At 35.4% G+C, this 14,240-nt stretch overlaps 1 protein-coding gene across 1 annotated transcript in view; it reads right to left on the bottom strand.

Moving 5' to 3' along the window:
* LOC105482646 (leucine rich repeats and IQ motif containing 3) overlaps positions 1 to 14,240 on the bottom strand; it is a 174,702-nt gene that overhangs the window by 147,654 nt on the left and 12,808 nt on the right. Inside the window, exons 2-3 of the mRNA XM_011742847.2 lie at positions 11,839 to 12,087; positions 4,764 to 5,087 (exon numbers count right to left, since the gene is read on the bottom strand). Coding sequence (XP_011741149.2) covers positions 4,764 to 5,087; positions 11,839 to 12,087 — 573 coding nt within the window. The remainder of the gene's footprint in view (positions 1 to 4,763; positions 5,088 to 11,838; positions 12,088 to 14,240) is intronic.

The following is a 14,240-nucleotide window of genomic DNA, read 5'->3' as shown; positions in this document are numbered from 1 at the left end:
TATAATACACAGTAATTACTACGTATATAATGTCAAGGATATTTAATTGTACTTAGAGGAATATCTACTCCATCTTCTTGATATTGTGGAAGCCCTATGTGCTTATTTTTCCACACACAATTTGTTGACATAAAAATGATACGTTTTCTTTCTACTACAATATTTTCTATTGATTTATTCTTATATTTATCAAAGTATTTATATGTTTTTACATAATACTATTGTGCACATTAATGGTCAGAACTAAAATATCACTATTTTGGCTGTTACTTTTTCTATCAATGAAAGAGTTCCTATATATGACATTTAACCCTTTATATACTGAATTCTACATTGTTTGAAAGTAATGTAAAGTTCTTTCCTTTGTTCTACTTAATATATATTTGCTTAGCATTTTATGTTGATCTGTTCATCGTTACTTTCGTTTCTGGAATCAATCTTGCCAATAAACAACTTCATTTTGGCTTTTACATTCATTTATAATACATTTACAATTTACTTACATTTACATTCAGGTCACATCCATAAATGTAAACATGTAATTTTTATAAGGCATAATCTTACTTTTGACACTTTTATGGTTTTTTTCATACAGACTGTATAATTGTATATTCTTTTTTTATCTTTCATATTTTTTTGAAAGCAAAAAACGTTAAATTTTACAAAAATTATTTAATCTATATTACTCTATCGAGTGAATTATAAATTTACATTTAAATCATTTTTGGTAATTATACATACCATTTTTATATTTTGTTTGACATTTACATTAAAAGAACAAATGGATGCTAAATGCTCAAGCTAGAAATCTCTACCCTAAAGTATCAATCTTGTATTGCATTATCAATTTGTTTTTCTCTGTGTGACAGAAATATTAACTGCCTTACAAGAATCTTTCTTTCTTTCTTTTTATTAATAGAATATTGATTTTGTTTAGGAAGTAAATGTGTCCACTTAAAATACTCATCATACCAGATTCCATTCTATCTAGTGGTAGTCATGTGAGGCAGTTCCAGTGGTAGAAGTCTATCAAGTAAGACATTTGCAGGAGCTATTATTTCCTAATATAAAATGAACAGACTTCACTGGCACGTGATTTTTGTTCTCACCAATCCTTTTTTCTGGCCTAAGCACATGCTTGGATGTGAAGAAGTTCATTGCCTATGAGAGGTAGGTGGTCTGTCCACTTGCTAAAGGTGGAAGAGCAGGAAGCTAGAATAAACTTGGTCCTTCATGATTTCCTTGAGCAACTACAAGGAAGGACTTCCTATATCCTAATTTTCTGTAACATGATGAAAACAAAATCCTTATTTAGAAGGATTTCTATTAGATGTAAACAAAATGCAATACTGGCTGATAGCACTGGTTTCTTGCCCAGATCACTCTGATCTTTAAAAAGTTACATATATAAAACAATCAAAATATAGATATATATCCTTCCATGATATGATTTTAGATAACTAAGCACTTCAAATTTGTAAAGTTACTTTGATTTCATATAGCAAAAAAGAATCCATGCTTCCTCCTTTTTTTCTGACTCAAAAAATAAAGGTTAGAAATCATTTTATGTCACAATTAAGGATAAAATCTTTCTGGATTGTGTGTGTGTGTGTGTGTGTGTGTGTTATAAGGTACAAGCTTTAATTACACTACTAGATTTGTCTCTTTTCAAATGGGCATATGCTTCTTTAATTTCTACATTCAAGCTCTCCTTAAGAAAGAATACCAATTAAATAAAATAATTGTGTGAACTCTTACAAGGCTCATTATTTTTGTTTTCATAATATTCTTATACTCGTTAATAAGTCCAATGAAATGTTCTAAAACATATATTTCAAGCATTACTAAATAATTATCCCCATAGGTTTACATTTATTCCTTCTAAAGAGTTATTTTTTTGCTGTAAATTAAATAAAATATAAAACATTTCAATGATCAAAGAACAATCAAAAGAACCTTGCTTAGTGGAAGTAACAAACACAAATTTATAGATAGCCTCAAAAATTGTTATTCAGAAAGATTTCTTTAAATCTCCACAACTCACAAAAATCACGTCAGCATTTGGTATGCCTATATCTCTTTATGTCTTACTCCATTTGTGTTGCTGTCCATTCGTACTTCTTCACAATGATTTTCTCCCATTATTTCTTCATTTATGACATTTTCAATCTCTTTCTCTTTCTAATCAAAACTTATTTATCCTCAGTTTCTAAATATGGTAAGTTATATATTTGGTAAGTTAAAGTGAGGTAAGTACCACTTCACTTTAATAGATCTTTCATAAATTCTATTTCCTATAGTTAAAGCTTTATCTTTCTTCTGTCCAAAACATTCTCAGTAAAGGTTCTATATTTGGCAATTACATATAACCCATTACAATTTCATATCCAACAACTGCAAGCTACTGAAATTCCAAAGATGCGACATCCTCTTTATCATCAAAAATTCTTCCAATGCGCTTTTTTTTTTTCAATTTAACTTTTTTTCCTCTTCCCTGCTGAGATCGATTATCCTTTATCTTCATTGGTTACACTGCTTTCTACCCACAAAATGAGACTGTGCCCCAAGGTTGTAACCTTAGTTTTCAGCCTTTACTGATCCCTGTATTTACCTGAGAGAACTAGGCTTTAACTATGACCCCAAGCAAACACTCCCGAATTTACACTCAAAGTCCAGAACACTATTTCTGAATTTTTGTTTTTCATATCCAATGTCTAATTAATATTTCTTCTTTAATATCCTGCTTTCACATAAGTATGACCAAACTTACCTTTTACCAAAACTCTTTAAGTGCTGCCATTTCTGATAAGTAAGTTTTTTTTGTGTCCCAGTTATCCAGCTTCAAAATAGTGGAGTATTTCCGCACTTATTCTTCCCCAATTCCCACATTCAGTGTGAAAAGCACACTCAAATCTCTGTACTGTCTGTCATTTGTGATGCAATGTTGACTGCAGACTTGCTGAAATCCCAGCTCATGACTCATTTTCTGTCCAATATTGAGTAAGTTCTTACCTCACTATGCTTCATTTTCTCCTGTAAAAGAATGCTTTTCCACATCCAAGGAAACGATGAGGAATAAATAAAAAGGCCTTCCCTGTCCACCCTACCTAATGTAGCCCAAATCTCTACCCCTTTCAGTCTGTGTTAATGTCTTACTTTCTTTTCTTTAGCAATTAACACTAGCTGACATTCTATAGTTGTTTTATTCTTGTTTCCAGATTAATCTAGTCTCTCTGCCTTTTCCTTAGACTTAAAGAGGATAATAATTTTGTCAGTATTATTTACCACTGAATCTCCAAGTCCCAGACAGTCCTTTTCATAGGTACTCAGAAAGAATGAATAAATAAAATATATAAAGCACCTACCACAATGGCATTCACTGAATATGTGTCTGTCTTCTCCACTGTGTTCTTTCTTCTTTATTACTGGTATCCGCCTATATCAATCCTAATCACATCATTTTGAACCTATAGTAATTGATTCCCCTGCCCTCATTTGGTTTCTATCCTCCATTAATCTGCTATCAAAATGTTGGGTTGATCACCTTCTAAAGACCTTGTCAATACCATTTATTCATAGAGCACTTACTATGAGGGACCTACTCTAATTTTCCTACCTCTAATAATTTCAATTAATCTTCATTATATTCATCAAGTCTAAGCTCTTTAGTAGGTCGTCCAAGTTCTTTCTCAATGCCCACTGCCCAACTTTCCATTACTTCCTTAAATGAATCTCAGTCACTTTGATTATCCTTAAAAGGCTCATGCGTGTTGCCACCTTTGATTATGCCATACTACACAAGTGAAGTACCAAAGTGAAATTCTTTATTTAGGGCCCAGGTTAAGATATCAGACTTAAATAGTACCGTGTTTTTTATATTTTTAAATATTACTACAAAATTATTATCAAAATCCTAAATTTTTAAAACTATTACAAAATCACTAATATACCTCTAATTAAAAAAAAATTATATGCAGTAATAAAATTCTTCCAACTTTGTAATTTTCAGCTTTTCCATGCATAATCACTGTTCAATGTTTATATACTCTTTTAGATATACTCACTGTTCAAAATGATGTTCTATTCTTCCTCAAATTTTCTACACACATATATGTGACTTCACATATCTTTAGAACATATTATAAACACCTCCTGCAACTTACATTGTTACTATATCTTGTACCAATTTAACCCCCTCTTTTGAACTCTTAAATGATTTGTTCTAATACTCATTCATGTGTCACAAAGAATGTTTCCTTATGTTTTTGTAAATCCACTTAAGTAGTCTGTAACCATTAACTAGGCATCAACTTTTCACAATCACTTCTTCTAACATTTTATAAACCAACAGACAATGATGGTTTGATCTTGTTAAATAATCAAATTAATTGTGTGAGAATTAAATATTTTATCTTCCTCTAATAATAATCTAAGTTGTCCTTTAAGGCTCTCAAAAAACATTAAGTATTTCCCAATGGAGTCTTTCATATACCAAATCCTGAATAAATTAGAGATTTACTTTCAATTTAAAAAACAACAATTTATTTCTCTACAATTTGATCATTTCAGGCTTTTCTGTAGTAGGCATACAAACTTTTATAAAGTTTCAGATAGACATTACAAATATATTCACTGGTTTATATTATTTTATATACATGATGCAAAAATATTAAAGAGTTCATATAATTTAGATATAGAACTCAGAAGCTAAAATTTTCCTTTTATACATTTAATTAAAATTAAACCCTAAAGAAGCCAATTACCTTTCTCAAAGTTGGGCAGAAATTAAAGAAAAGTCGATGGTTACATGCTTTGAATCTTTCAGGAAGATGCCAGTTCTGAATTATTTCTTCATCAGAAATCACATGATGATCCAGTGCTTTGAGAGGCCATATACTGTTAACAAGAACATGTCTATATCCTTTTTTAAGGCTTACTGGGCAATCAAACATAGTGAGGGCAATGAGGTTTGGACAGGCAGATAATACACATATATTCTTTAACTTTGCAAACCCATTGTCATGAAGATAGAGGAGTTTTAGATTCTTCAATCCACTCCAAAATTTGGTATCTGGTAGACTCTTTATCTGAAATATTATTAAAAATACTTTAAATTCCAAAATTACTTTTTTCAAAAAGCACAGAAAATGGTAAAACATTACACATCTAAAATTCAATATTCCCAAAATAGCAATTTTCTAATTAATAAGCAAATAGAGTATTTATAATTATACGATGATGGCTAGTTGAAAACCATAATACACTGGGCATCTGAGATAATTTATTAGTAGTAGTACAGTAAAATGCATAACGATACTTTTTTGTTCAATGAAAATTCCTTTGTAATAGGTTGACTCTTTAAACTTTTCTAAAATACTTTCCTTACCTAAGGAAAATTAAGGAAGCATGAGGCATTCTTAATCCAGGCTGTAGATTTAAGAAGTGAAACATACCGAATTACACACTATTTATGCATTTTCATTTACATCAAAGTGTCTGTATTTATATACATCTTACATGCTTTTAATTTATTGTTAAATTTTTGTTTATATTTTAGATAAAAGACCATCTTTAAGAAATACTGTGGATAGGTAACATAAGTACGTATTAAATAATACTGAAATTTCATTAAATATGCAAATAACTGGAGGGCGGAGCAAGATGGCCGAATAGGAACAGCTCCAGTCTCCAACTCCCAGCGCGAGCCACACAGAAGACCGGTGATTTCTGCATTTTCAACTGAGGTACTGGGTTCATCTCACTGGGGAGTGCCGGACAATCGGTGCTGGTCAGCTGCTGCAGCCCCACCAGCGAGAGCTGAAGCAGGGCGAGGCATCGCCTCACCTGGGAAGCGCAAGGGGGAAGGGAATCCCTTTTCCTAGCCAGGGGAACTGAGACACACAACACCTGGAAAAGCGGGTAACTCCCACCCCAATACAGCGCTTTAAGCAAACAGGCACACCAGGAGATCATATCCCACACCTGGCCGGGAGGGTCCCACACCCACGGAGCCTCCCTCATTGCTAGCACAGCAGTCTGTGATCTACCGGCAAGGCAGCAGCGAGGTTGGGGGAGGGGCGCCCGCCATTGCTGAGGCTTAAGTAGGTAAACAAAGCTGCTGGGAAGCTCGAACTGGGTGGAGCTCACAGCAGCTCAAGGAAACCTGCCTGTCTCTGTAGACTCCACCTCTGGGGACAGGGCACAGTAAACAATAACAAACTCAGCCGAAACCTCTGCAGACGCAAACGACTCTGTCTGACAGCTTTGAAGAGAGCAGTGGATCTCCCAACAAGGAGGTTGAGATCTGAGAAGGGACAGACTCCCTGCTCAAGTGGGTCCCTGACACCTGAGTAGTCTAACTGGGAGACATCCCCCACTAGGGGCAGTCTGACACCCCACACCTCACAGGGTGGAGTACACCCCTGAGAGGAAGCTTCCAAAGCAAGAATCAGACAGGTACACTCGCTGTTCAGAAATATTCTATCTTCTGCAGCCTCTGCTGCTGATACCCAGGCAAACAGGGTCTGGAGTGGACCTCAAGCAATCTCCAGCAGACCTACAGCTGAGGGTCCTGACTGTTAGAAGGAAAACTATCAAACAGGAAGGACACCTACACCAAAACCCCATCAGTACATCACCATCATCAAAGACCAGAGGCAGATAAAACCACAAAGATGGGGAAAAAGCAGGGCAGAAAAGCTGGAAATTCAAAAAATAAGAGTGCATCTCCCCCGGCAAAGGAGCGCAGCTCATCGCCAGCAACAGATCAAAGCTGGACGGAGAATGACTTTGACGAGATGAGAGAAGAAGGCTTCAGTCCATCAAATTTCTCAGAGCTAAAGAAGGAATTACGTACCCAGCGTAAAGAAACTAAAAATCTTGAAAAAAAAGTGGAAGAATTGATGGCTAGAGTAATTAATGCAGAGAAGGTCATAAACGAAATGAAAGAGATGAAAACCATGACACGAGAAATACGTGACAAATGCACAAGCTTCAGTAACCGACTCGATCAACTGGAAGAAAGAGTATCAGCGATTGAGGATCAAATGAATGAAATGAAGCGAGAAGAGAAACCAAAAGAAAAAAGAAGAAAAAGAAATGAACAAAGCCTGCAAGAAGTATGGGATTATGTAAAAAGACCAAATCTACGTCTGATTGGGGTGCCTGAAAGTGAGGGGGAAAATGGAACCAAGTTGGAAAACACTCTTCAGGATATCATCCAGGAGAACTTCCCCAACCTAGTAGGGCAGGCCAACATTCAAATCCAGGAAATACAGAGAACGCCACAAAGATACTCCTCGAGAAGAGCAACTCCAAGACACATGATTGCCAGATTCACCAAAGTTGAAATGAAGGAAAAAATGTAAAGGGCAGCCAGAGAGAAAGGTCGGGTTACCCACAAAGGGAAGCCCATCAGACTAACAGCAGATCTCTCGGCAGAAACTCTACAAGCCAGAAGAGAGTGGGGGCCAATATTCAACATTCTTAAAGAAAAGAATTTTAAACCCAGAATTTCATATCCAGCCAAACTAAAGTTTCATAAGCGAAGGAGAAATACAATCCTTTACAGATAAGCAAATGCTTAGAGATTTTGTCACCACTAGGCCTGCCTTACAAGAGACCCTGAAGGAAGCACTCAACATGGAAAGGAACAACTGGTACCAGCCATTGCAAAAACATGCCAAAATGTAAAGACCATCGAGGCTAGGAAGAAACTGCATCAACTAATGAGCAAAATAACCAGTTAATATAATGGCAGGATCAAGTTCACACATAACAATCTTAACGTTAAATGTAAATGGACTAAATGCTCCAATTAAAAGACACAGACTGGCAAACTGGATAAAGAGTCAAGACCCATCAGTCTGCTGTATTCAGGAGACCCATCTCACACGCAGAGACATACATAGGCTCAAAATAAAGGGATGGAGGAAGATTTACCAAGCAAATGGAGAACAAAAAAAAGCGGGGCTTGCAATACTAGTCTCTGATAAAACAGACTTTAAACCATCAAAGATCAAAAGAGACAAAGAAGGCCATTACATAATGGTAAAGGGATCAATTCAACAGGAAGAGCTAACTATCCTAAATATATATGCACCCAATACAGGAGCACCCAGATTCATCAAGCAAGTCCTTAGAGACTTACAAAGAGACTTAGACTCCCATACAATAATAATGGGAGACTTCAACACTCCACTGTCAACATTAGACAGATCAACGAGACAGAAAGTTAACAAGGATATCCAGGAATTGAACTCATCTCTGCAGCAAGCAGACCTAATAGACATCTATAGAACTCTCCACCCCAAATCAACAGAATATACATTCTTCTCAGCACCACATCGTACTTACTCCAAAATTGACCACGTAATTGGAAGTAAAGCACTCCTCAGCAAATGTACAAGAACAGAAATTATAACAAACTGTCTCTCAGACCACAGTGCAATGAAACTAGAACTCAGGACTAAGAAACTCAATCAAAACCGCTCAACTACATGGAAACTGAACAACCTGCTCCTGAATGACTACTGGGTACATAACGAAATGAAGGCAGAAATAAAGATGTTCTTTGAAACCAATGAGAACAAAGATACAACATACCAGAATCTCTGGGACACATTTAAAGCAGTGTGTAGAGGGAAATTTATAGCACTAAACGCCCACAAGAGAAAGCAGAAAAGATCTAAAATTGACACTCTCACATCGCAATTAAAAGAACTAGAGAAGCAAGAGCAAACACATTCGAAAGCTAGCAGAAGGCAAGAAATAACCAAGATCAGAGCAGAACTGAAGGAGATAGAGACACAAAAACCCTCCAAAAAATCAATGAATCCAGGAGTTGGTTTTTTGAAAAGATCAACAAAATTGACAGACCACTAGCAAGACTAATAAAGAAGAAAAGAGAGAAGAATCAAATCGACGCAATTAAAAATGATAAAGGGGATATCACCACCGACCCCACAGAAATACAAACTACCATCAGAGAATACTATAAACACCTCTACGCAAATAAACTGGAAAATCTAGAAGAAATGGATAATTTCCTGGACACTTACACTCTTCCAAGACTAAACCAGGAAGAAGTTGAATCCCTGAATAGACCAATAGCAGGCTCTGAAATTGAGGCAATAATTAATAGCCTACCAACCAAAAAAAGTCCAGGACCAGATGGATTCACAGCTGAATTCTACCAGAGGTACAAGGAGGAGTTGGTACCATTCCTTCTGAAACTATACCAATCAATAGAAAAAGAGGGAATCCTCCCTAACTCATTTTATGAGGCCAACATCATCCTGATACCAAAGCCTGGCAGAGACACAACAAAAAAAGAGAATTTTAGACCAATATCCCTGATGAACATCGATGCAAAAATCCTCAATAAAATACTGGCAAACCGGATTCAGCAACACATCAAAAAGCTTATCCACCATGATCAAGTGGGCTTCATCCCTGGGATGCAAGGCTGGTTCAACATTCACAAATCAATAAACATAATCCAGCATATAAACAGAACCAAAGACAAGAACCACATGATTATCTCAATAGATGCAGAAAAGGCTTTTGACAAAATTCAACAGCCCTTCATGCTAAAAACGCTCAATAAATTCGGTATTGATGGAACGTACCTCAAAATAATAAGAGCTATTTATGACAAACCCACAGCCAATATCATACCGAATGGGCAAAAACTGGAAAAATTCCCTTTGAAAACTGGCACAAGACAAGGATGCCCTCTCTCACCACTCCTATTCAACATAGTGTTGGAAGTTCTGGCTAGGGCAATCAGGCAAGAGAAAGAAATCAAGGGTATTCAGTTAGGAAAAGAAGATGTCAAATTGTCCCTGTTTGCAGATGACATGATTGTATATTTAGAAAACCCCATTGTCTCAGCCCAAAATCTCCTTAAGCTGATAAGCAACTTCAGCAAAGTCTCAGGATACAAAATTAATGTGCAAAAATCACAAGCATTCTTATACACCAGTAACAGACAAACAGAGAGCCAAATCAGGAATGAACTTCCATTCACAATTGCTTCAAAGAGAATAAAATACCTAGGAATCCAACTTACAAGGGATGTAAAGGACCTCTTCAAGGAGAACTACAAACCACTGCTCAGTGAAATAAAAGAGGACACAAAAAAATGGAAGAACATACCATGCTCATGGATAGGAAGAATCAATATCATGAAAATGGCCATACTGCCCAAGGTAATTTATAGATTCAATGCCATCCCCATCAAGCTGCCAATGAGTTTCTTCACAGAATTGGAAAAAACTGCTTTAAAGTTCATATGGAACCAAAAAAGAGCCCGCATCTCCAAGACAATCCTAAGTCAAAAGAACAAAGCTGGAGGCATCACGCTACCTGACTTCAAACTATACTACAAGGCTACAGTAACCAAAACAGCATGGTACTGGTACCAAAACAGAGATATAGACCAATGGAACAGAACAGAGTCCTCAGAAATAATACCACACATCTACAGCCATCTGATCTTGACAAACCTGACAAAAACAAGAAATGGGGAAAGGAGTCCCTATTTAATAAATGGTGCTGGGAAAATTGGCTAGCCATAAGTAGAAAGCTGAAACTGGATCCTTTCCTTACTCCTTATACGAAAATTAATTCAAGATGGATTAGAGACTTAAATGTTAGACCTAATACCATAAAAATCCTAGAGGAAAACCTAGGTAGTACCATTCAGGACATAGGCATGGGCAAAGACTTCATGTCTAAAACACCAAAAGCAACGGCAGCAAAAGCCAAAATTGACAAATGGGATCTTATTAAATTAAAGAGCTTCTGCACAGCAAAAGAAACTACCATCAGAGTGAACAGGCAACCTACAGAATGGGAGAAAATTTTTGCAATCTACACATCTGACAAAGGGCTAATATCCAGAACCTACAAAGAACTCAAACAAATTTACAAGAAAAAAACAAACAACCTCATCAAAAAGTGGGCAAAGGATATGAACAGACATTTCTCAAAAGAAGACATTCATACAGCCAACAGACACATGAAAAAATGCTCATCATCACTGGCCATCAGAGAAATGCAAATCAAAACCACAATGAGATACCATCTCACACCAGTTAGAATGGCGATCATTAAAAAGTCAGGAAACACAGGTGCTGGAGAGGATGTGGAGAAATAGGAACACTTTTACACTGTTGGTGGGATTGTAAACTAGTTCAACCATTATGGAAAACAGTATGGCGATTCCTCAAGGATCTAGAACTAGATGTACCATATGACCCAGCCATCCCATTATTGGGTATATACCCAAAGGATTATAAAGTATGCTGCTATAAAGACACATGCACGCGTATGTTTATTGCAGCACTATTCACAATAGCAAAGACTTGGAATCAACCCAAATGTCCATCAGTGACAGATTGGATTAAGAAAATGTGGCACATATACACCATGGAATACTATGCAGCCATAAAAAAGGATGAGTTTGTGTCCTTTGTAGGGACATGGATGCAGCTGGAAACCATCATTCTTAGCAAACTATCACAAGAACAGAAAACCAAACACCGCATGTTCTCACTCATAGGTGGGAACTGAACAATAAGATCACTTGGACTCAGGAAGGGGAACATCACACACCGGGGCCTATCATGGGGAGGCGGGAGGGGGGAGGGATTGCATTGGGAGTTATACCTGATGTAAATGACGAGTTGATGGGTGCAGCACACCAACATGGCACAAGTATACATATGTAACAAACCTGCACGTTATGCACATGTACCCTACAACTTAAAGTATAATAATAATAAATAAATTAAAAAAAAATATATGCAAATAACTGAAATGCCTATTGCTTACCTGATTTCCATGGAGATCAAGTTTGATTAATTTTATACAACTCTGAAGTGGATGAATATCTGTAATAAAATTGTTTGAGACGACGCATACTCTAAGAGAGATGCAAGACTGCAAATTTTCCATAGACTTTAAATGAAGGCCATTGAACTTCACAAAAACAAAATCTTTTTGATCTTCTCTTATGTTTTCATTATAGTGACTCCATTCTTCATGACTGGTTAGCTCTTCTGTGATTGTTCCATGAAACATCTAGGAAAGATTAGAAATTGCTTTGATTTTTTTTTTCTACGTTCAAAAATTTACCTGAAAACAAACAAAATTTTGCCAAGAGATGGTGTAAGTAAAAAGTGTTATTAAAGTTAAAATTTTTAAAAACTAATTCTTATAGAACTTTCTATCCCTAAATAACTTAAATGTCTAACATTTCAATAACAGCTAATCTGAATGTTATCACTGCACTCACCAATGAACAAACTAATTAGCAAGAGGAAGACAAACTTCCTTTTTCATAGAATATTTAAAGAATTCAGTGAAGAAACTGAGATAAAATCATCCCTTCTAGACAAGACAACTAACAACAAACAAACCAAACAATACCTTGTATAACTCGTATAATAATTGTTGTGAAAATATACTGTTAAAGAAGTACACTGAATAATAAACAAGTCAGGAGAGTGATAATCTTTGTGAAAGAGGCTGAACAATGTAGCCAGATAAAATTAAGGTGCTATACAGGCCTTCAAATGTTATCAATAATATTTGTATCTTAAAGAGAAAATTCATTGTCACAATATTTACATTCAACTCAGTTAGGCAATTAGGCTCCAGAATTCCAATAGCTTTAAATTTTGACTACTTAAATTTATCTAAAATGTTTAGATCAATGCTTTTTAATATAATTTTATACAGTATTTCTCATATATATGAATTTTCACTTATTAAGAGTAATTTCAGCTTTCATAAAAGGTAGTCAGAGATAGCTGAGAAGAGAATGTATGAGCTCAAGTCATCTATTTGGAAGTGTGTTTTAAGATCAACAATGTTCCCCAATGGAAGAATCGATTTCTACCATGTTTAGATAAACTAAATCAGTGTAATTCAAATGAGAATAAATGTGAAAATCCAGATACACTCTTGTACTCTTTCGAGACACTGGTTACTTTATATATCATAACCAAGGCCTAAAACTAGAATCCTCAAACTCTAAGTATCAATGAATTAACTAGAAGGCAGATTCATGGGCCCCATCTCCTATCTACTGTATCAGAATTTCTGGGCTAAGGGCCTAGGAATAATGTCAACAGGTGATCGACAAACACCTTAAGAAAGATTAGCCTCAACTACAAGTAAACCAGTCTTCCAAATATAGAGTCAGATATGGAATACACAGATATAAATAAACCTTTACAAATTAAACTCATCAAGCTCTATTGGTGCTGGGATGCAGGATAATATCCACATCGCATCACTTGGACTTCCAAAATAGAAAAGACATAACTCTTTCCCCATTTAAAGAAAGCTTAAATTTCCTGCAAGTCTTTAGAAAAATAACTCATTTTTTAAAGTTCTGAATAACATTCCATCACATGGATGCACCATGGTTTGGTTTATTTATCCATTCACCTATTAAGGTGTCTTGGCTGCTTCCAACTTTACACAATTATTAATAAAAGTGCTATAAAAATGTATGTGCAGGCTTTTGTCTGGATATGTTTTCAACTTACTTGGATAAATACCAAGGAGTTCGTTTGCTGAATCATATAATAATGTATTTCATTTTGTAAAAATCTGCTACTGTCTTCCAATGTGGTTGTACCATTTGGACTCCCACCAGCAATGAATGAGAGATTCTATTGCTCCACAACCTCACCAGTATATAATGTTGCCAATGTTTTGATTTTGGTCATTTTAATTTGCAATTCCCTAATGATACATGATGTTGAGCATCTTTCATATGCGTATTAGCCATATGTATATCTTCCTTGGTGAGGTATCTGTTCAGATCTTTTGTCCATTATATTTTGATTGTAGTATTGTCTTATTGTTGAGTTTGAGTTATTTGTATTATTTCAGATACTAATCCTTTGTCAGATATGTGTTTTCCAAAGACTTTTTTTCCCATTCTGTGGCTTGCCTTTTCACTTTCTTAATTTTCATTTCTTTTTTAGCTCACAAATGCATAAAAAGTCCTTGAAAAACCAACACCCATCCACACGGAACTTCAGAGATCTCGTTTCTTCACATAAAGCTACAGGTGATTTTATACTGTTAATCATGACATTAGTACACAAATTATATATGTACACAAAATTATATATTTTATTTAATATATAGCTATATAAATAAATATAAGTATTTTTATTTCAAAGAATTTATTTCTCACATTGATTATTCAATCTCTA

Source organism: Macaca nemestrina, chromosome 1, assembly GCF_043159975.1.
Source record: "Macaca nemestrina isolate mMacNem1 chromosome 1, mMacNem.hap1, whole genome shotgun sequence".
Classification (NCBI taxonomy): domain Eukaryota; kingdom Metazoa; phylum Chordata; class Mammalia; order Primates; family Cercopithecidae; genus Macaca; species Macaca nemestrina.
Note: the sequence above shows the minus strand (reverse complement) of the source record. Positions and strands in the feature narration are given on the sequence as shown.